Consider the following 22,533-nt stretch of genomic DNA (forward strand, 5'->3'; position numbering starts at 1 on the left):
TTTCTTTCTCCAAATCTCCTGCTGCTTTCTCCTTATCACTTCTCTCCTGAAGACAGCGAGTCACGCTGCCGTAAGACTCCACAACCTGGAGCAGCCCCCTAGTAGCTCACCTCACTGGCCACTTTGCACGTGTGGGGTTTAGACAGTGAGTGTCGATGGCCTGTTGCATTATAAGGCCTTTTTATTCCCAGACCATCAGTCTATCGGGGAATTAAAAAATACAACAGCACTAAAAAGCATGCTGGGCCAACTATTGGACAGATGGTAAGTGCATAATGTTTCATAATTTCATTAGATTCCAATTGGATTTTAATTGAAACCCCATTTAAGATATTTCAAGAGCTAGGTCTATGAATGGTGCCAGTTTAAAGCCACAATTAGCGCATCCTCTTAACAATGAAAGGTCTGTGAGCTGGGAAACCGATTTTCAGTTCTATTTTCCCCAGGTCTCTGGTGTGAGGAACGGTCTCCTCTCATATACATCTGATGAGCACCACTGGCAAACCGGTGCCGACCCTTGACAAAGGATACCTTCGTATGTACACAGGCTTAAAACTAAAACACCTTAAAAAAAACTAGAGGTTGGATGAAATTTTCCGCATCCCCCCCCGCCAACCCACACACATAAGTTAGTAAATCTATGGAACAGGCCTCTAGCAAAAAGCTATTGATGCTTAAACAATTGTTTTGGAATAGGATTGATTGTTATACAGTAACTGTGTGGGGGGGGGGGTGGTGGGGGGCAGTGGGGGGTGAAGCAACCTCCTTGTGCTTGTGAAAACAATGCAGTTATCGGAGAATCTTCCAAAATATTACACGATGTACTCAATAACAAATATGTGTGTAAAATTATGCAGTGCACCACTGTACTGTCACAACAAGCTGAAGCACAATGTTGTGCACAAGATCGGTTTTGCTCCAAATTGTTGAGCGATGCAAGGCCAGGAATTTATAGGTTTTTAAAAAAAATTCTTAAGAGAACTATTGGTCCAATAGGTTTTTTCCCTCTTCTTGTGGGAAATGTATCCCAGCTGGATCCCAGTCAGCACCCTCAGGCAGGAGGGGAGACCTGGAGATTACTTTTTTTAAAGATTAGAAATGCTGAGATTGCAAGTCATGTGTGTGTTACAGAAAGGATTTCTGAGATACAAATCATAGGTAAATGGAACGTGTTCCATCATACTTCGACTGCAGGTGAACACACAGCATCTCTACAGAGATGTAATACAGTTTCAGTTTACTACAAGAATGACAGAGTTCCAATCCTCAAAAGATCTTTCAGTATTTATAGAAATGAGCAGCGTTTTAAAACATTTTTTCAGAGGTCACAGCTAGGTGACCTTTAATTTGCAGCCATTTTCTATGAGACAAAAATTCCTTAACATGATTTTAAAAAAGGCAAAATTTAGCAGAATAGCATGTTTCAGTGCCCTACTCAAGCCTTTACTTTCTTTAAGGCATTTATTAAAATGCAGCACATCACATGTTTTTACCTGAGGGATTAAGGGTACGATCCAGGAAATCGAGAAGTATAAAACTATGATGTCCGACTTCATTAGGAATCCATGTTAGCTACAAAATTGAACATGCACACAAACAATTACTTCAAATGGTTCGAAAAGTGCTTTATCAACAGTCATGGGAGAACTCTGCTAGTTTACATTCCTATAGTTTGTTCCAGTGTTTTCTAGAGATAGTTTAGCAATTTTGAATGTCTCAATTTTCTTGCTGTGCCTTCAAAGAAAGTGCTAATATGAGACATGCTCCCAATAGCATCCTGATGGCTTAGTGGGTAAATGCACTACTCAGCGAAACGACCATACAAATCAGGAAGGCCTAAGGTTAAACACAGGAATTGCTAGCCGGTAAAAGACCAAGATTCATCTAGTTCGCCTTCTACCAGCCTGGTAGTCGCATGATACAACAATAATGGAGTTGTTGACTAATCATGGCAATCAATCTCTATCAGTTAGTCTAAAACAGACCCAGACATGAGGCGAGGGAAACCCCTGTGATGGAAAGCTTTGGGAACCTTATATCCAAAGTCACCTGTTCCTCTCAAGCATGCTACACTTACCATATGTCATGTCTCAAATTACTCATATACTGTATCCCAAAATATTATTTTCTGAAAGAAATGTATCAAATTTGCATTTGAATGAAATCAATACTAACTGCTTCCACCGTCTCCTGAGGGAGCCTGTTCCATAGGTTGACCACTCACTCACTCACTGAGTATGTGCTGAGTTAGCTGCTCTCAGTCAGGGTGGCAGTAGGAAGACAAATTGTTCTCCAAGGCAAAGAATACAAATGGCTTGGAGTAAGGAATCAAGCGGAACATTATAACACAAAAATCAATAGCGTTGTGGAACAAGCTATAAGGGAAAGCCAAAGAAATGGGCAGTGTTAAATGGGTTCAAGAAACAATTGGATGGATTTCTGAGGAGGGAACGGATCCAGAGAGATAGTGAGAAGGTAGGTAGGTGGGTTGATCTATGAAAAGGGAATGGGCCTTTACATATTCTGAAAAGCCTTTATCTCAAAAGCTCAATGACCGCCACATTTATATCATGAAGAAAAACACAAGGAATGTGTTTGCAACATTCCAAATGTTTACCTGTTTGAACACCACCTTGTCCCTGTCCAAATAATCTGGAACCTTGACCTCAGAGTTTTGGTGTCCTGAACATTTTAGCTGCTGTGCTGTATCAACAAACCTTCCACTGTAGTCTACCCCGATCACCTAGTGAAAGAAAATAAATAAAAACTAATTAGCTCATAACGTGGCTGGTTACCCAATGCGCATTGTGGGACAATATATCACATTGAGGAAGCGCTGGATCACTGCAGCATCATGTTCAGATATGGGGGTTTTCACCACAGTTACTCATATGAGGTGGGCGGGGGGAAAGATTTCCTCAACGTGCAACAAAATTGTAAAAACGTTCTTTATAAACACATTTCCGATTCTATTATACATCGCACACAGAGGAAATCTTTGAGTTAATAATAACAATGGCAGAGATTGCAAGAAGCCTCAAAGGGGAAATGCCCATCCTCGTGTGGTATTCAGCCCTACAAACCAGGTGGGGATGTGGGGGTGTCCCAGGTTCAGTCCCTGGCCTGCGATCAGTTAGCTGCTCCCAACTGGGTTGAGAGTAGGGTCAATATAATAGGCCTCAGTACCTAGGATTAGCAACAAGAAAAGCCAACAAAGGCTCCCTCTCCTGCTGTAAACTGCAACATGTTTGGGCATCAGGTGAGGACAGGGCCACGCTCGGCTGTGATGCCCTCCATGTCTGATAGGACTGTAAATCCCCATTGTCTAGGCTCACACATGAAGAATGGTCACGTGGGTAAGGTTCAGGGTGACAGCTGGTACCCATAGATATCTAACAGGATTCAGTAACTTCAGAAGGGGGCAGGAAGGGAAAAAAATTATTGATCTGGAATTCTAAAATGTAAGATCAATTAAAATGTCACCTTGCAAAACAACTTGGTTAACAGGAAGGACATGAGACCAGTTCCACTGCCCAGAACAAGGCCCGTGCTCCTGGCTAGCTGTTGCTCCTTGATCACCTGCTTGCACGCTCCAAACAATTGGTTGCAGTAACCAGTTTCGCTCAGGTCTCCGTACTCCAACTCCAGCTGTTCCTGAGTAAATCGCACAAAATAGCAAGAAGATTTCCGTGGCATACGAGAATAAGAACACAAGAATTTTTAGAAACAGACGAAGACCATGAGGCCCAACAAGCCTGTTCCCCTTTTTAAAAATCTCGTCGGCATGGAGGAGATTTATAAAGAATGCATTTAGGATTTTGTTAGATTGTGCATCTCCTTCCTATATCTGAATCACCTCTCAGAAACACATCTAATGGTCTCTGTCCACTTCACAGGCCTTCGCTGAGAATTAATTCCACAACTCCTGGTTATTCCTTTTGAATGGAAACTTTCTGCCTGATCTATTTTCTGAATCCTAAGTTTTAACTTGTGCCATGACTGAGACTGTAAATTAACTGTAATTTGTACCAAAATAGGTGAATAGTTTTGTGTTGTGAGCCCATGATCCAATGGAATCTAAGAGTAGGCTGCTGATAGTAGAAGTAGATCATACCAGCACCTTTGATGCCCTAGTCCCTACTAAAACCATTACTCTCTCTCTCACCCTGGCCGTTCCCCCTGGTACGGCCCTCATCTTCGCCCCCTTAAGTCCAAGGGATGCAGACTTGAATGGATATGGCCTTGAATGGATATGGCGGACAACTGGTTTAGCCATTCACCACCAGATCTAGCTGGACCACATAAAGCATTATCGGGTCCTGCTCTCGTCTGCCAAAATTCCTCACTATTCCAGAATCATTCTGGAATGCAAAGATAAACCCCGGCTCCTATTCTCTACTGCTAACCGTCTTCTTAAACCCCTCTTCCCTGTCTCCTCCACTTTCACCTCCGATAATAAGTGTGAGGAGTTCATGGACTTCTTTGTCTCTTAAGATTGAGACCATCTGTGATATCCGAGTGGTAAAGTCAGAAACCGAGAGAAGCGAGATATTAGGAACAAAACCCAACTGTTTATTTACACGGTGTAGCAGAGAAACATATCTCTTACAAGCTGGAGGCAAGGCACACAATTCTTATTGCACGAGCACAAGATGGAAGATCAACCTCTGAGTCATACCCATAATGCAATGCCACATTACCGTATTAACTGGTGTACCAGGACATTGAATACATGACCCATTATCTTAAATACTGGTGAATGTGAACCCTTAATATTTGGCTCCATCTGGTGGATAACTTAAACATTACATCCCAGATTACTATATCTCTCCCCTCTTAAGTTGAACATTAATTTCTTAACAACATTCTTAAAAAGTCCCATAAGGAAACTCCTTTAACGATAGTCCATACTGAACGAATCTAGCAGGTCGTTATCAATCTCTCTGGCGGCTTGTGGGACCTTGGTGAATGTCTTACAGTCAAGTCCCTGCTTGGTTGTGGTAGAGCCACCTGCTGCTCCAGAGCAGTACTCAGAGTATCTGACTCTGCTACGATGGTTTCCTCTTGACGAAGGGGTCCAGGGGGAACTGGCTCTGTTCGTGGTGGTGGTACCATCGATGCATTTGGATAACTGGGGGCCCACTTGTCCTCCGACATCTCCTCTGGAACCTCCATTTCGATTTCCCCTTGTCTGGTCAGTATCTGATCTACATGTCTGCGTACTACCTGACCAGTTCCCACCATGACCGTATATGATACTGGACTGGTCATTGAGTCTATGACGCCAGGAATCCATTTTGGACCATAACTGAAATTCCTGGTAAGGACCGCATCTCCTTCTCCAAAACTGCGGCTCTTTGTCCTTCTGTCATGGTTCTCCTTTTGTTTGATTTGTCGGTTTTCCACCTTCCTTTTTAGATCTGGGTGAACCAGGTCAAGAGTGGAGCGTAGTCGACGTCCTAACAACAGCTCAGCAGGAGAGAGTCTTGTGGTAGATTGAGGTGTTATTCTGTAGCTGAACAGAACGCGTGACACCTTGGCTGCCATACTCCCTTCCGCACTTTTTTTCATCATCTCCTTAAATGTTTGTACGGCTCTCTCCGCAAGTCCATTTGAAGACGGATGATATGGAGCTGAGGTCACGTGCACTATGCCATTGTTTCTCATGAACTCTTTTGTTTCTGTACTCACAAAACACGTGGCATTGTCACTTACTACGATCTCCGGTAGCCCTTGATTACTAAAACTCCTATGCAGGCAGTCTATAGTAACAGTAGATGAAGCAGAATTTACAGGATAAACATCCATCCATTTGGAATGGGCATTAATGATTATGAGGAACATCTTTCCCATGAATGGACCCGCATAATCTACATGTAATCTTCCCCATGGTTTATCTGGCCACTCCCAGGGGTGGAGAGGAGCCGCTGCTGGTGCCTTCCTATGTACTTGACAAGTGCTGCATGTCTTGACTAGATTTTCTATCTCCTCATCTAGCTTTGGCCACCACAAGTAACTCCTTGCCAAGGCTTTCATACGCGAAACTCCAGGATGACACTGATGTAGTTGCCCTAGGATAGACTGTCGTGCTGGCTGTGGAATAATCACTCGTGCTCCCCACAACATGCAACCATCCTGCACACACAGCTCTGTCTTCCTGACACTGTAAGGTATGAAATCAGTCCCTTCCGGATGCTGTGGCCAACCCCTCATCACATATTCTCGGACTCTAGACAGTACTGGATCTTTACCGGTCCATGTCCTTACTTGTTCAGCGGTCACAATTGCCGTGTCCGTGTCCTCCAACATCAAAACTCTGCCCTCTGGAGCTGCACGGATAGGTGTACCTGGCAGTGGAAGATGGCTCAAGGCATCTGCGTTCCCATGGTACTTGCCCGCTTTGTAAACGATGACATACTCATATGCCCTCAACGTCACTGCCCATCTCTGGATCCGGGGTGACACCATCTGTGGTACTGCTTTCATTTCATTAAAAAGTGATAGAAGAGGTTTATAATCGGTGCATATGGTGAATTTCCTGCCATATATGTACTTGTGAAACCTCCATAACCCAAACATTACTGCTAACCCCTCGTTATCTAACTGGGAATAGTTTTTTTCCGCTGGTGTCAGAGTTCGAGACATAAACCCTATTGGTCTTTCTGTTCCATCTTCCAAGCTGTGTGAAAGAACTGCCCCCACCCCGTAAGGTGAAGCATCACAAGAGAGAATGATGTCTTCCTCTGCATTGTAGTGAACCAGCACATCCGAGGACAGCATCAGTTTCTTGGACTGTTCAAATGAAACCCTCTGTTCCTCTTCCCACTGCCACTGTGTCTCCTTGCGCAGAAGTTTGTGAAGAGGTGCTAACACTGTTGCCAAGTTTGGTAAAAATCTGTTATAATAGTTTAGCAGTCCCAGGTAAGCTTTTAACTCAGTCACATTGGTAGGAGCTGGGGCCTCCTGCAGAGCTTGTACCTTCTCCTTGATTGGATGGAGCCCGGTGGTGTCCACTCTGTGTCCCAGGAACACTGCCTCATTCCCCAGGAAAGTGCACTTACTCCTTTTGAGCTGTAACCTAGCCTTATCCAATCTTTGTAGTACCTCTCTCAGAGTGCTCAGATGCTCCTGGTCGGTTCTTTCCGTCACCAGAATGTCATCCAGATAGATTGAAACATGTGGGATCCCTTGCAGTACACCCTCGATAGTCCTCTGGGAAATAGCTGGACTAGATGAGACACCGAATGGTAAGTGGTAAACAAGCCCTTGTGTGTATTTATGGTTACATACTTCTTGGATTCCTCATCTAGTGTAATCTGCAAGTATGCATGACTCATATCCAGCTTCGGGAATTTCTTCCCTCCAGCCAGGTTTGCAAAGAGATCCTCTGTTTTGGGAATAGGATACTGTTCTAGTTTAGACACCCTATTTACTGTCAATTTATAATCTCCACAGAGTCTTACCGAATTGTCCGGTTTTAAAACAGGTACAATGGGAGCTGCCCATTCTGAACATTTCATGGGTTCCAGTATGTTCTCTCTCAAAAGACGATCAAGCTCAACCTCTACCTTCGGTTTCATGGCATATGGCACAGGTCGTTGTTTAAAAAACCTTGGCAGTGCCTCCTTGTCTACATAAATCTTAGCTGGGGGGCCATTAAATGTGCCAAGTTCTTCCTTGAACACGTTCTCATGTTCCATCAACACTTCTTGCAAAGACAACTGTTTGCCTCCCTCTATTTGATTTATTGCTCCCCAATCTAATTTAAATTCTTGCATCCAGCCCCAACCTAACAGGTTTGGTCCGGAACCCGATACTACAACTACAGGTAGCTGTTCCACGGTGTCCCTGTGTTGCACAGTTACAGTAGCTGTACCCAATGTCGCCACTCGTTCACCGGTATATGTTTTAAGCTGCATAGAACAAGACTTTAACTCTGGAACTTTTGCACGGTTCCACAACTTTGAGTACTCCTCCCTGTTCATTATGGTTACCCCGCATCCTGTATCCACTTCAAAGTTGACCTTAGAGTCATTTACTGTCAGTTGCAAAGTGATAGGATCCACTTTTGGAATGTTCTCTACCATACTATGCATTACGAACATGTCGTCTTCTTTCTCAGCTTCTCCGCTGATGTGATGTGCTCCCTGTTTTTTCACTTCTCTTCCTAGGTTTTGCTTTCCTCCCCTTTTGGTTCGTATTCCTCCATGATTGCTTTTGCCCTGCATGCATGTTTTATGTGCCCTTTCTTCCCACACTTGTGGCACATTTCCTCCAGAAACCTGCATTCCCTCGCCAGGTGATCGCCACTGCATCTATAACATGCCTTTACATGCTTACGTTGTGGTTTCTGACGCATGTTTAACTTGTGCACAATAACCTGACCTGCAACTTGCTTTGTAGTAGCCCAGTCTGAACCTTGTATTTCTTTTACATCTCGGTTCGCTGTCTCTATGGCTTGAGCAAGTTCCAACGCTTTTTCATACGTAAGCCCAGTCTCGGACAATAATCTCCGCTGCATTCGATCATCCATTATCCCGCAAACTAGCCGATTTCTCAGCATGTCTTTCAGGTTGTTGCCGTAATTGCAATCATGTGCCAATTTCCGCAACACCGCTACATAATCCAATACAGTCTCTCCCGGTTTTCTGTCCCGTGAATTAAATTTGAAACGCTGTACAATCTCACTCGGTCTGGGATTGAAATGGTCCTTTAGCAAGGCCACTAAGTCAGCAAATGATCTGTCTCCAGGCTTTGCAGGACTGCATAAGTTTCTCATTAAACTATACATCTGACTTCCCACGGAAGTGAGCAAAATAGCTGTCCTTTTCCCGACATCAATTATATCATTTGCTTCAAAGAAATGCATCAACACCTCACAGTATTCATCCCAGGTCTGCGTCTGAACATCAAAAGCAGAGAGCTTTCCTACTGTAGCAGCCATGATCCGTTATTCAGTGTTCCTTTTCTTTTTTTTTTGTCAAGATATGATCTGTTTATCCTCGTCGTCAATATGTGATATCCGAGTGGTAAAGTCAGAAACCGAGAGAAGTGAGATATTAGGAACAAAACCCAACTGTTTATTTACACGGTGTAGCAGAGAAACATATCTCTTACAAGCTGGAGGCAAGGCACACAATTCTTATTGCACGAACACAAGATGGAGGATCAACCTCTGAGTCATACCCATAATGCAATGCCACATTACCATATTAACTGGTTTAACAGGACATTGAATACATGACCCATTACCTTAAATACTGGTGAATGTGAACCCTTAATATTTGGCTCCATCTGGTGGATAACTTAAACATTACATCCCAGATTACTATACCATCCAATCAGCTGCCTCTGCCACTTCTCTTCCTTCCCCTAGCCCACTGGGCCAAACTTCCTCCAAGGTTCTCCCCTGCCCTAGCCCTGAACTCACATCTTTCTCCAGTTTCTCTCCGATCTCCCCTCATGACTTCTCCGTGCTCATCTTGTCCATGAGACCCATTTCCTGCTCCTTCGACCCTCTTCCCTCCAAACTGCTGACCACCCAACTTTCTTTTTTGGCTCCCATGTTAGCTGACATTGTTCATGGTTCTCTCTCCTCAGGTACTGTCCCCCTCTCCCTCAAATCTGCCGTCATCAGCCCCCCCTCAAAAAACAATTCTTGACCCCTCCATCCTTGCAAACTACCGCCCTATCTCCAACCTCCCTTCCTCTCCAAAGTCCTTGAACGTGTTGTCACCGCCCAAATCCATGCCCATCTTTCCCGCAATTCCATGTTTGAAACCCTCCAATCAGGTTTCCGCCCCTGCCACAGTACCGAAACAGCTCATCAAAGTCACAAGTGACAAAGGTAAACTATCCCTCCTCGTCCTTCTTGACTTATCTGCAGCCGTTGACACTGTTGACCACTCCATCCTTCTCCAACACCTCTCCACCGTCGTCCAGTTGGGTGGGACTGCACTTGCCTGGTTCCATTCTTATCTATCTAATTGTAGTCAGAGAATCACCTGCAACGGCTTCTCTTCCCGCTTCCACATCGTTACCTCTGGTGTCCCCCAAGGATCTATCCTTAGCCCCCTCCTATTTCTCATCTACATGTTGCCCCTTGGCGATATCATCCGAAAACACAGCATCAGTTTCCACATGTACGCTGATGACACCCAGCTCTACCTCATTACCTCTTCTCTCAACCACTCCACGGTCTCTAAATTGTCAAGACTGCTTGTCTGACATACAGTTCTGGATGAGCAGAAATTTTCTCCAATTAAATATTGGGAAGACTTAAGCCATTGTTTTCGGTCCCCGCCAATAACTCCGTTCCCTAGCCACTGACTCCATCCCTCTCCCTAACATCTGTCTGAGGCTGAACCATACTGTTCGCAACCTTGGTGTCATATTTGACCTTGAAATGAGCTTCCGACCACATATCCGCAGCATAACAAAGACCACCTATTTCCACCTCCGTAACATCGCCCGTCTCCGCCCTTGTCTCAGCTCATCTGCTGCTGAAACCTTCATCCATGCCTTTGTTACCTCTAGACTTGACTATTCCAACGCACTCCTGGCTGGCCTCCCACATTCTACCCTATATAAACTTGAGGTCATCCAAAACTCGGCTGCCCATGTCCTAACTCACACCAAGTCCCGTTCGCCCAGCACCCATGTGCCTGCTGACCTACATTGGCACCCGGTTAAGCAGCGCCTCGATTTCAAAATTCTCATCCTTGTTTTCAAATCCTTCCATGGCCTCACCCCTCCCTATCTCTGTAACATCCTTCAGCCCCCGAGATATGTGCGCCCCTCTAATTTTGCCCTCTTGAGCACCCCTGATTATAATTGCTCAACCTTTGGTGGCCGTGCCTTCTGTTGCCTAGGCCCTAAGCTCTGGAATTCCCTGCCTACACCTCTCCGTCTCACTATCTCTCTTTCCTCCTTTAAGACGCTCCTTAAAACCTACCTCTTTGACCAAGCTTTTGGTCACCTGCCCTAAATTCTCTTTATGTGGCTCGGTGTCAAATTTTTTGTTTTTTAACACTCCTGTGCAGCGCCTTGGGACGTTTTACTACATTAAAGGTGCTATATAAATACAAGTTGTTGTTGTTGTTGTTGTAAACTGAACATTGCTATCATTCACTGATTAACTGTTACAGGGTGTGGACATGTTCTGCTTTTTTCCGATAGTTAAATGATTGATTTGTACACATGATGGGAATGCACATCATTTTTTGTTATTGTCAGATGCGTCTTCATCAGATCAAATTTTGACTGGATGATTCTGGGTGTGAGGACTTGAAGTTATAAAAAATAGTTAAGAAAGTTGGGCTTGATTACTTTTAAAACTAAGAAACTTTTAGATGATATAAGTTGCGTATTCAGGATTATGAAGGGAATTGACAATGTTGATCCAGGCAAATGGTTGACTTTAGGGAAGGGTTCAAATACTCGGGACCCAAGTTAAAAATGAGCAAGTTGGGAGTCAGAAAAGTTGTGCAGAACTTTTCTGTTTCTTGTTCATCAAAATCAAGGATGTTAGTGCTGAGGAATGGAACTCTTCCCATTTCAGGCACCCAATGTCAGCGTCAAGCATTTTCAGGTCAGGTATAGCACTGGCAGATACAGAGTAAAGTCCCCTCTACTCTGCCCCAACCTCAGAACAGCACCCCTTACTGCACCAAAGTGACACTTCTTTCCCATTTCTCAAACCAGCCATCCTATAGCCTCTCTGAGTGAGAGTGCCAGTTTAGGGACAGTTCTGTGCCCATGCCCATTACGAACTGGACAGAGACTGACCAAACTCATTTCATAATTTAATTAGCACAGGTATCGTCGTCGTATGTGTCTTCATACTGTTCTCTTTGGGAAACTGTATGAAGTGGTGGAAGGATTTCTGGCTGCGATTAACGCTCCTTCCGTGACCGTAACCATCTTCGTACCAGCCATTAGGGTGGTTAGTCCTATGGCGGGAGGGTTTTACGGGCTCCCACAACCCATACGAGGTGGGGGGGGCCACCCACACCCACGGACGCAAGTATCCCGCTGGATGTCAACCCAGAATTTAGAGCCGGAGCTCCGACTCCACTTGCCGGGACTGTCTGGAGCGGGGTTCGAAACCCTACGCCTTCTGGCCCAGCGGCGGGGATGCTACCGCTACGCCAAAGGCCCACTCCTAGCACAGGTATAAAAGATGATAAAAACATTATTTATATTCTCTCAATTGCTCTATCTGGTTTTAAGGTAGAAGTGACAAATAACGTGAGAAAATGATTTATATATCAATGCTTTAGATTTCAATGTAGGGGGCATGATTAAGAAGTCTGCAGATGATACAAAAATTGGTCACGTGGTTGATCGTGAGGAAGAAAACTGTAGACTGCAGGAAGATATCAATGGACTGGACAGGTGGGCAGAAAAGTGGCAAATGGAATTAAATCCGGAGAAGTGTGAGGTAATGCATTTGGGAAGGGCTAACAAGGCAAGGGAATACACAATAAATGGTAGGTTACTGAGAAGTGTAGAGGAACAGAGGAACCTTGGAGTGCATGTACACAGATCCCTGAAGGTAGCAGGACAGGTAGATAAGGTGGTTAAGAAGGCATAGGGGATACTTTTCTTTATTAGCCGAGGCATATAATATAAGAGCAGGGAGATTATGCTTGAACTGTATAAAAAAAGTTAGGCCACAGCTAGAATACTGCATACAGTTCTGGTCACCACATTACAGGAAAGACGTGATTGCACTAGAGAGGGTACAAAGGAGATTTACGAGGATGTTGCCAGGATTGAAGAAACATAGAAACATAGAAGATAGGAGCAGGAGTAGGCCATTCGGCCCCTCGAGCCTGCTCCGCCATTCAATGCGATCATGGCTGATCATCCAAATTCAGTACCCGGTCCCTGCTTTCTCCCCATACCCCTTGATCCCTTTAGCCTTAAGAAATATATCCAACTCCTTCTTGAATATATTTAATGTATTGGCCTCTACTGCCTTCTGTGGTAGAGAATTCCATAGGTTCACCACTCTCTGGGTGAAGAAATTCCTCCTCATTTCTGTCCTAAATGGCCTACCCCTTATCCTTAGACTGTGACCCCTGGTTCTGGACTCCCTGACCATCGGGAACATCCTTCCTGCATCTAGTCTGTCCAGTCCTGTCAGAATTTTATAAGTTTCAATGAGATCCCCTCTCATTCTTCTAAACTCCAGCGAGTACAAGCCCAATCGACCCAATCTCTCCTCATACGTCATTCCTGCCATCCCAGGTATCAGCCTGGTGAATCTTCGCTGAACTCCTTCCATGGCAAGAACATCCTTCCTCAGATAAGGCGACCAAAACTGCACACGATACTCAAGATGTGGTCTCACCAAGGCCCTGTATAACTGCAGCAAGACATCCTTGTTCCTGTACTCAAACCCTTTTAGCTATGAGGAAAGATTGGCTAGGCTGGGGTTGTTTTCTTTGAAACAGAGGAGGCTATGGGGAGACTTGATTGAGATGTATAAAATTATGAGCAGCCTAGATAGAGTGGGTAGGATGGACCTCTTTCCCTTAACAGATATAACCAGGGGGCATAGATTTAAAGTAGTTGGTAGAATAGGGTGACCATATTTTCAAAACTGAATGTGGGGACACACAGGGTGGGAGCAAGGCAAAGTAGCCAGGACGCATTTCAAGAAAACTGGCATGACGACTTTGTTGCTTCAGCTAGTGGCATATGCGTAGAGACAACAGCATTTTCATTTTACACCGAATCTCGAATCTGGCGCGTGTTCTGGCAATAGTGCTGTACCATCTAAACTCGACCCGAATACCCTAACTTTTAATTTCTCAGTTTTAAAATCTGTTCCAAACAGACTGAGATTTTCCATATAATGTGTGAAACATCCTCTGTCTCAGAAGGTTTCAGAAACCTCTTCCCGGTGGGAGAATTTAGAGCTTGCCGTATTCAGTAAAAAAAAACGATGCATCATACGTGGAGGTAAGAAAAGGTTCCGTCCTCTGGCCAGTCACTATTGGCCGAAACACAGGGTCAGGTGACTCAATCACCCAGCGTGCAGTGCGGCCCGAGCTATTGATGGGACCTTTCCACCGCTGCACTGCATTGTGGGATGGTGGGGCCACCATTGTCGCCTCCATTGAACCGGCTCCTGGAATCCGCTCCTGAGCTCAAACTGGGCAGGAACAGGCAGAGAATCTCTGTTTCTGTACATTTGCGTTTAAAAAAACAAAGGGGGAGAAATTCGGCCTTAGCGCCTTCAGTTAGCGCCTGGCGGGGGCACTAATGGGGTGCTGAGGCAGTAGCGTATGATGAGGCGAATTCAACGCCGCACGCCAAATCCGGCCCCCCCCCCCATAGCGCTGCCACTACGAGTTAGCGCCGGGACTTCAGCGCCAGGCAGTTCGTGACATCGATGAGCATGCAACACTCACTGGGCGCCCGATCTGCCAAATTGAGCATCGCCCCCTACCTTAGCGCCACGTCCCGACAGCAACAGGGAGAGGAGGCGTGAAGCAGTCAGCAGCCGGCTCCAGGGGCGCTACTTAAAGGGATCATGAGTAATGAGTCGCAGCTGTCAGGTTAGTGCTGTTTCATTGCTTCCTTGTCAGTTTGACATTGTGCAACAGTTTAATTCAATAATTTAAAGATTGTTTAGTCTCCGGAGTGTTGTGGCTACTAAAAATTCGTTACAGTTATTCTCACAAAATATCAAAGTGTTGCACTTCCTTACATTAATGGGGGCTGTACTGGCAGTCGACCTTGCCCTCCAGGATCTACTGCGGAGGGAGTGCAGGCAGCAAGAAAGATTGGAACATGTGACCAGAGGGAGGAGGAGGGCCATCAGGGCTCTCAACAGGAGGGCTTACCACTGAGGGTCTTCCAACAGCAATTCTCCTACCTCAAATTAAGCGAGGAGCAGTGTCTTAGAAGGCTCCGCTTCAGCAAGGAGATGATCACAGAACTCTGCTGTTAGATCCGTGATTCTGAGAGTATGATGTTTTTCAATAACCACACGGATGCTGTAACTTAACAATCAACAGGTATTTACTGGAGTAGGGTAGTCTCAAGACTGGGGGTACAGAGGCATGCTCAAGGCTACTACAGTATACAGGAGCTGTAAAAGTAGTTCTCTCTTAAAGGTACATACACTACAATTCCTCCCCTTTTAGATTAGCAGTACCCATAATGTGCAAATAACAATTAACACTTTAACATGTACATTAAACAACAACAGTCCATTTATAGATTCAGTCTTTGGGGCGGCAACCTGATCCTTTCGGGATAGCGCCTTTCCTGAGGTTCTTGTTCTTGGTGCGGAGGCGATTCTGGCCCCTTTTCATCGGTTAGTTCATCGGTTTCCACTGCTACTGGTTCGGAGGTAGATGCTACCAGTATGTCGGGTTCATCCCCAGGTACGCGAGTCATGGGGTTGACTCGTTCCTGTGACGCTAAGATCTGATCGACGTGGCATCTCACAATGTTCTCCCCGACATCCACTGTGTACATTAATGGCCCCTGCCTTGTGCATATCGTTCCGGGTTGCCATTTCTCTGTTCGGTAGTCACGGGCCAAGACTGGTTGTCCTACGTTGAAGCTCCTTGTCGGCTTCTCATTGATGTGCTGGAATTGTTTATCCTCAACATTTCTTCGCACATTTGGTCTGAGCAAGTCCAGACGAGATCTCAACCTTCGGTTAAAGAACATCATGGCCGGGGTCTGGTTGGTAAATGCATGTGTCGCGTTTCGGTAGGCTAATAAGAAATTGTCCACCTTATGCTGTAGTGGAATTTCATCATCGCACATGGCCTTTATCGCCTTCTTAAAGGTTTGTACGAACCTCTCAGCCAATCCATTTGTGGCTGGATGATACGGGGTGGATGTGTAATGCCTTACCCCATTCCTTCTCATAAATTTTTGAAACTCTTCGGACACAAACTGTGGTCCATTATCAGAGCAAATCTGCTCTGGCAAGCCGTTCCTGGCAAATATGGTCCGTAGGACTGCAATCGTTTTCTCTGTAGTGGTTGAGGACATTTTGATCACCTCAGGCCATTTCGAATGAGCATCCACTGCTATTAAGAACATTGAGTCCATGAATGGACCAGCGAAATCAATATGCACCCGTTGCCATGGAGAGGAGGGCCACTCCCATGGGTGTAGAGGGGCATGTGGTGGTGCATTTTGGACCTTCTGGCATCCTGAGCAGCTCTTAGTTAGGTCTGCGATTTGTTGATCGATTCCCGGCCACCACACATAAGCCCTAGCAAGGCTTTTCATTTTCACTCCCCCCAGATGACCTTCATGAAGCTCATTTAGCACTCTCTCCCTTAACTTGGGTGGAATCACCACTCTGGATCCACACATCACTGTCCCCTGGCATACTGACAGCTGTTCTCTTCTGGATGAGAATGCTGGCAACAGTGAGTCGCCATGTGTTGGCCATCCCCTCACTGTCAAATCATATACCCGAGACAGCGTTGGATCATTGCGGGTCTCCTTCTCTATATCCGCGTTCGTTACTGGCAATCGTTCAATTATTGACGAATAAAATATCTCGACAGGGTCCACTGCTGGTGCTTCCTCCACAGTAGGCAGTGGCAGGCGCGATAGCCCATCAGCGTTTCTATGCTGTTTCGTGCCTTTATATTCTATTTCATATTGATTTGCCCCTAGAAACAGGGACCATCTTTGTAACCGTTGTGCAGTCATCACTGGAACGCCCTTCTTAGGATTAAAGATGGAGACAAGTGGTTGGTGATCAGTCAGCAAGGTGAACTTCTGCCCATGCAGATAGTGGTTGAATTTTTTTACTCCCCATACTAGGCTGAGGGCCTCCCTGTCAATCTGGGCGTAGTTGCGCTCGGCTGAGGTTAGTGACCGAGATGCAAAGGCTACTGGCCTCTCCAACCCGTCTGGGAATTTGTGCGACAGCACCGCTCCAATACCATAGGGTGATGCATCACATGCCAAACGAATTGGTAGTGCTGGGTTGAAATGGGCCAACACCTCTTTTGATGTGATCAATTCTTTACACTTCTGGAAAGCTCGTCTACGTTCGTCATTCCACTTCCATGGTACCCCTGTTTGCAGTAGGGTGTTCAGTGGGTGTAATACCATGGACAAATTTGGTAAGAACTTATGGTAGTAGTTTACCAGACCGAGGAACGACCTCAGTTGTGACACATTTTCTGGTGCTGGAGCCTTGACTACTGCCTCAATCTTTTCAGGGGACTTATGTAACCCCTCTTCATCGATGACGTGGCCACAATACGAGATCTGCTTCTGGAAAAACTCGCACTTGTGGCGATTAGCTCGTAGCCCATATTCCTTTTAATCTGGTGAGCACCTTCTCCAAGTTGGCGAGGTGATCACTGTCATTTTTGCCCATGACCAGGATGTCGTCCAAATAACACTGGGTCCCTGGAATCCCTTGCAGGACTTGATCCATTGCCCTTTGCCAAATAGCCGGAGCCGATGCTACCCCGAACACCAGCCGGTTGTATTGGTAGAGACCTTTATGAGTGTTGATCGTAAGGTATTGTTTCGAGGCTTCTTCTACCTCCATTTGCAAGTACGCCTGGGCTAGATCAATTTTGGTGAAGCGTTTACCTCCAGATAGCGAGGCGAAAATATCCTCAATTCGTGGAAGCGGATATTGTACCGTGTGAAGGACTGGGTTCACTGTCACCTTAAAATCCCCACAGATGCGGACCTTCTTTGGTTCCCCAGGCGTATTACTCAACGACCTCTTCATTACAGGAACGATGGGTGTAGCCCACTCGCTCCAGTCTACTTTGGACAGTACTCCTGAACGTTCCAACCCTTCCAGCTCTGCTTCGACGGCTGGTCTGATCGCATAAGGCACTGGTCTGGCCTTAAGCAACTTTGGGCTTGCATTTTCCTCTATTTTAATCGTTGCTGTTATGCCTTTTAATGTTCCGAGTCCCTCCTGGAACACTTCTTTTGCATCAGTTAGCATTTTTGACCGTCGTCCAGGTGTGACGTCGTCATCCTTTTTGGCCTCAACCTTCAGTGCCTGTATGGAATGCCAATCTAATTGTATCTTCCGGATCCATTCACGTCCTAGCAGTGGTGGTCCTCCACCTGGCAATACATATATGTCCATTTTAGGTATTTCCTGGCCTTTGTATATCACTTTCACCCTTATTTTTCCTTTGGGGTTGACTTTTTGCCCCGTGTACGTCTTCAAGACAATCTCTGTAGCTTTCAAGGGTATATGTGAAAATAGCTGCTTGTAGTCCCTTTGGTTTATGACTGTTAGGGCTGATCCTGTGTCCAATTCCATTTTCACTTGGACTCCGTCTATCTTGAGTGTAACCCAGATAGTCTGGTGATCCTCCATTTTGGTTACCTTATGTAGTTTCAGACAACCCAGCTCCTTGCTTCCGGAGTCTGTGTCACTTTTCTGTTCGTCTGAACTACTGTCCATCACCTTGTGTACCTTTTTGTACTTCTCCTGTGGAGATTTCTTGCTGTTGGTTTTCTTCCCAGACCTGCAGACTCTTGCTATGTGTCCTGCTTTTCCACACTGTCTGCACACTTGGTCCTTGAACCAACAATCCTTCTGGTCGTGTGTTGCTCTGCTGCAGCGATAACACTTCCCTGTTCCATAGGACATTTCATTGGTGCCATATTCTTGCGGTCTCCATTGTATCTCTGCAGCGCCCCTTGTGGCTGCTTCGTGTGCTACTGCCATACTGAAAGCCTTGTCCAGCGTAAGATCCTTTTCTGATAGAAGCCGTTTCTGGGTTCCTTCACTTTGCAGCCCACACACAAACTTGTCCCTTAACGTATCTGCTAGTCCCACTCCAAACTGGCAGTGTTTCGATAGCTTGCGCAGTTCCGTTAACTACTCAGCATTGCTTTCGTCTTTGTGTTGGTTCCTTTTATGGAACTTAAATCATTCTGCTATCAGCAGCGGTGTGGGGTTTAAGTGGTCCTGTAGGATTTCTACTCTGCTTTCGAAATTCTTGTTCACAGGCTTCTCTGGGGTTATTATGTTTCGCAGTAACCCATAAGTTTTTGCACCCATGGAATTTAACAAAACCAGTGCTTTCCTAGCATCTGGCACTTCATTTGCCCTGCAGTACACCTCAATACGTTCCACATATGTCGCCCAATCTTTGACTTCATTGTCGAACGTAGAGATACTGCCACTCTTCCGCATCCCTGGGTGTGATTTAACTGTCAAAAATGGCATCTCCCGCGCTTTCCCTTCTTCGCCGCTGGCACAAAATGGCGTCTCCCGCGCTTTCCTTTCTTCCCGCGTGTAGTGTATGTAACCGTTCCACCTTTAAGAGAACTATTTTAGGTGTTGCACTACTTTATCTTGGCTGCTGTATACTGTAATACCGGTGGTGACCACACCGGTATATAAGTGCTGTGTAATGAGTTATTGGGCAGATCCGCCCTGACCTTCGAATAGTAAAGTCCTGTTAAAGTTTACTCTTGTGGTCTGTGTAGTCATTCGCTATATAACACACAGACTTTACAGTGGCGACGAGTTCGATCTTACCCTGCGGCAGCGATACATCCGAAGCAGTTAACGGGCGTCGAGGAGAGGCATCCGCCCTCGTCATTCTGCTGAGAGAAGACTCGAGTCTGCAGAGCAAGGAAGAAGGAAGAATTCTGACATGAAGCCTTCCATCAGCAACAGGCAGTGATCGTCCCTTCTATCACGGTGGTGAGTGAGCCGATCAGCCACGAGAAGCAAGTCAGCCACGTTGACTGTGAGTAGGGGAGAAAATAATAAAAAAAACGGAGGATATAAGGGCGGAGAACTCGACCATGACGGGGAAAGGAGCCGGACAGAAGTCGGGGCCAGAGGCGCTGAGACTGGGGCAACGTAGGGCACGGCAGCCGCGGTGCAGGCAAACGCAGCCGGGGTGAGAGACCGGGCTACAAGCGGGAACGCAGCCGGTGTGAGAGACCGGGCTACAAGCGGGAACGCAGCCAGTGTGAGAGACCGGGCTACAAGCGGGAACGCAGCCGGTGTGAGAGACCGGACACAAGCGGGCTGGGAGACGCAACAGCGTCGAGAGACAGCTCGACCGCGACAGGGGAAAAAGGCCGGGCACCTACCGAGGCCGCGAGGCGCTGCGACCGGGATCGTAAGGCACGGGAGGTAATAATAAAAAAAAAAACCCGCGGAGAACTCAGCCGCAGCCGGGGGAGGAAACGACCGGACTGCGAGAAGGGCTGGGAGGCGCGATTGAAAACCGCTGAGGGAGAGACAGAGCCCGAGCGAGCGAGCGAGACCGTGCGAGCGAGGGGGACCGAGCGAGCGAGGGAGAACGGGACCGAGCGAGATTCCGCCCAGCGGCTTACAGCAGCTTTCCGTAAAGGACCAAGAGCTGGAACTGTCCGCCGTCAACTGGTTGTCCCCAGCGCCCGGTTGCCCCTGTCGAGAAAGGGAACAAGGAACGCAATCAGCTGTTCTCGCGCTTTCAGAATAAACTGAAGCCGGCGCGCAGGCTGCGAACCCTGAAAGCCAGCGGTCGTCGCCCGAGGGCAAAGCTTTACCCCTCCCGCCAGAGGAAGAAACGCGGGAAGCCGCCATTTAGGCGGGGAAGAAGACAAGCGCGGGAAACCGCCATTCTTGGAGGCGGGGAAGAAGGTAAGCGCGGGAAACCGCCATTTTTGAAAAAAAAAAAGTTAAAGGAAAATTTCGTTGTTGTTTCTCAGAAAGATTGTGAAGATGCCTAAGCGTGGTAACGTCAACGATTTCGATTCCGATGTGGAAGATTGGGCCACGTATGTAGAACGCATCGAGATATATTGTAAGGCCAATAAAATAGCAAATGATGATAAAGCTCTAACTTTACTAAACTCAATGGGTGCGAAGACATACGGGCTATTGAAGCATCTTCTATCACCAGCTAAACCGGCGGATCAGACTTTCGCTAATATTGTTGCTGTCCTGAAGGATCATTTGAACCCCACACCGCTGATGTTAGCGGAATGATTCAAATTTTATGCGAGAACGCAACTGAAAGAGGAAAGCAACGCGGAGTACTTGGTTGAACTGCGTAGACTAGCGAAATACTGTCAGTTTGGGGAAAATCTGACAGAGGCATTGAGAGACAAGTTCGTGTGCGGGTTGTCGAAGGAAGGAACACAAAAGCGACTGCTCGAAGAGAACGATCTTACACTTGATAAGGCTGTCCTTATTGCAGCATCGCACGAAGCCGCAGCGAGAGGCACTGCGGAAATGCAGCTGAAGGCAGCGGTACTCAGCGTGGATCAAATGACTTCGGGTACAACAAAATGTTATCGTTGTGGGAAGACAACACACGACCAGAACCAATGCTGGTTTAAAAACCAGGAATGTAGAAAATGTGGCAAGCTTGGTCACATAGCTAAAGTATGCCGGTCAGGAAAGAAGACCAGCAACAAAAAAAAGTCACCGCAGGAAAAGTGCAGCAAGGTACACAAGGTGGCTGAGAAGAGTTCGGATGAACAGAATTCGGATTCAGACTCCAACAGCCAGGAACTGGGTAGTCTGAGAATTTACAATGTGAGTAAGGAAGCTGATCTACAAACTATCTGGGTCACGCTCAAAATAGCCGGAGTCCAAGTGAAAATGGAATTGGACACAGGATCAGCCCTAACAGTCATAAACCGAAGGGACTACAAGCGGCTATTCTCACATATTCCCTTGAGAGATACCAAGATTGTATTGCAGACATATACGGGGCGAAGAGTATACCCCATCGGAAAGATAAAAGTCAAGGTGAGACACAAGGGCAAAGAACACCAAGGAATGGACTTATATGTACTACCTGAGGGAGGTCCACCACTTCTGGGACGGGAGTGGATCAAGAAAATAAATATGGACTGGCACTTCCTAAAAGCCATAAAGAGTGAGAACTCGGTGAAGACAATCAGCTCAGACTCTGGAACTGATGATGGTAAGACCAGCCCATGTGCAAAAGACAAGTCTAAAATGGACTTGCAGACTAATGTTGGAAAAACGAAGGAGTGCATAAATGCTTGTGCTTCAGAGGAGAACAAAGTTTCAGAACAGAATTCCACTGAACAACAACAACATAGTTTGACAGAGAATTCTGAGTCTGTCCAGTCTACAGACATGCACATTTCTGAGGAACACCGGGCTCGAACTCAACTCCATTTCAAACTACAACAGCAATTAGAACAAATGATTCGCCGTCTTGAGCAAGAGATGAATGCAACGAAAAAGTTCTTTGACACAGAGTGGGAGAATCTGGAAAGACAACAGAAGCAGCTGATGGAGAAAATGGAGCAGGAGCACACAAACTGTCTGCGCGAGGAGGCCAAACGAATCAAAGCTGATTCGGTTTCTGAAGGTGCGTGCTCTAATCTGGTGGAGCAAGATGTTCAGCAACTGAAGGCGCTTGTTAGCAGGTTACAGGCAGAAAAGGCTGATTTGGTTGCCATGAATTCCGAGCTCCTACTGAAGTTGGGTGCAGCATCACCGGACGATTCATTTGTTGAAATTCGAATGGTGGAGGCTGCGGATGATGGCGAATTAAAAGCAGC

The 22,533-nt window shown here is 46.3% G+C and overlaps 1 protein-coding gene across 4 annotated transcripts in view; it reads right to left on the reverse strand.

Annotated features, from left to right (window-relative positions):
* The window catches only part of LOC147121953 (uncharacterized), a 138,348-nt gene that overhangs the window by 31,398 nt on the left and 84,417 nt on the right, over positions 1-22,533 (reverse strand). For 3 of the 4 annotated variants that reach the window (XM_085982544.1, XM_085982542.1, XM_085982545.1), the window contains exons 15-17: positions 3,484-3,654; positions 2,618-2,743; positions 1,494-1,572 (exon numbers count right to left, since the gene is read on the reverse strand). In XM_085982544.1, the coding sequence (XP_085838670.1) occupies positions 1,494-1,572; positions 2,618-2,743; positions 3,484-3,654 (376 nt within the window). The remainder of the gene's footprint in view (positions 1-1,493; positions 1,573-2,617; positions 2,744-3,483; positions 3,655-22,533) is intronic. The other variant, XM_085982543.1, reaches the window with a different exon arrangement.

Source organism: Somniosus microcephalus, chromosome 3, assembly GCF_052327205.1.
Source record: "Somniosus microcephalus isolate GS21.2 chromosome 3, FLI_Smic_1.0, whole genome shotgun sequence".
In the NCBI taxonomy this organism is placed as follows: Eukaryota; Metazoa; Chordata; class Chondrichthyes; order Squaliformes; family Somniosidae; genus Somniosus; species Somniosus microcephalus.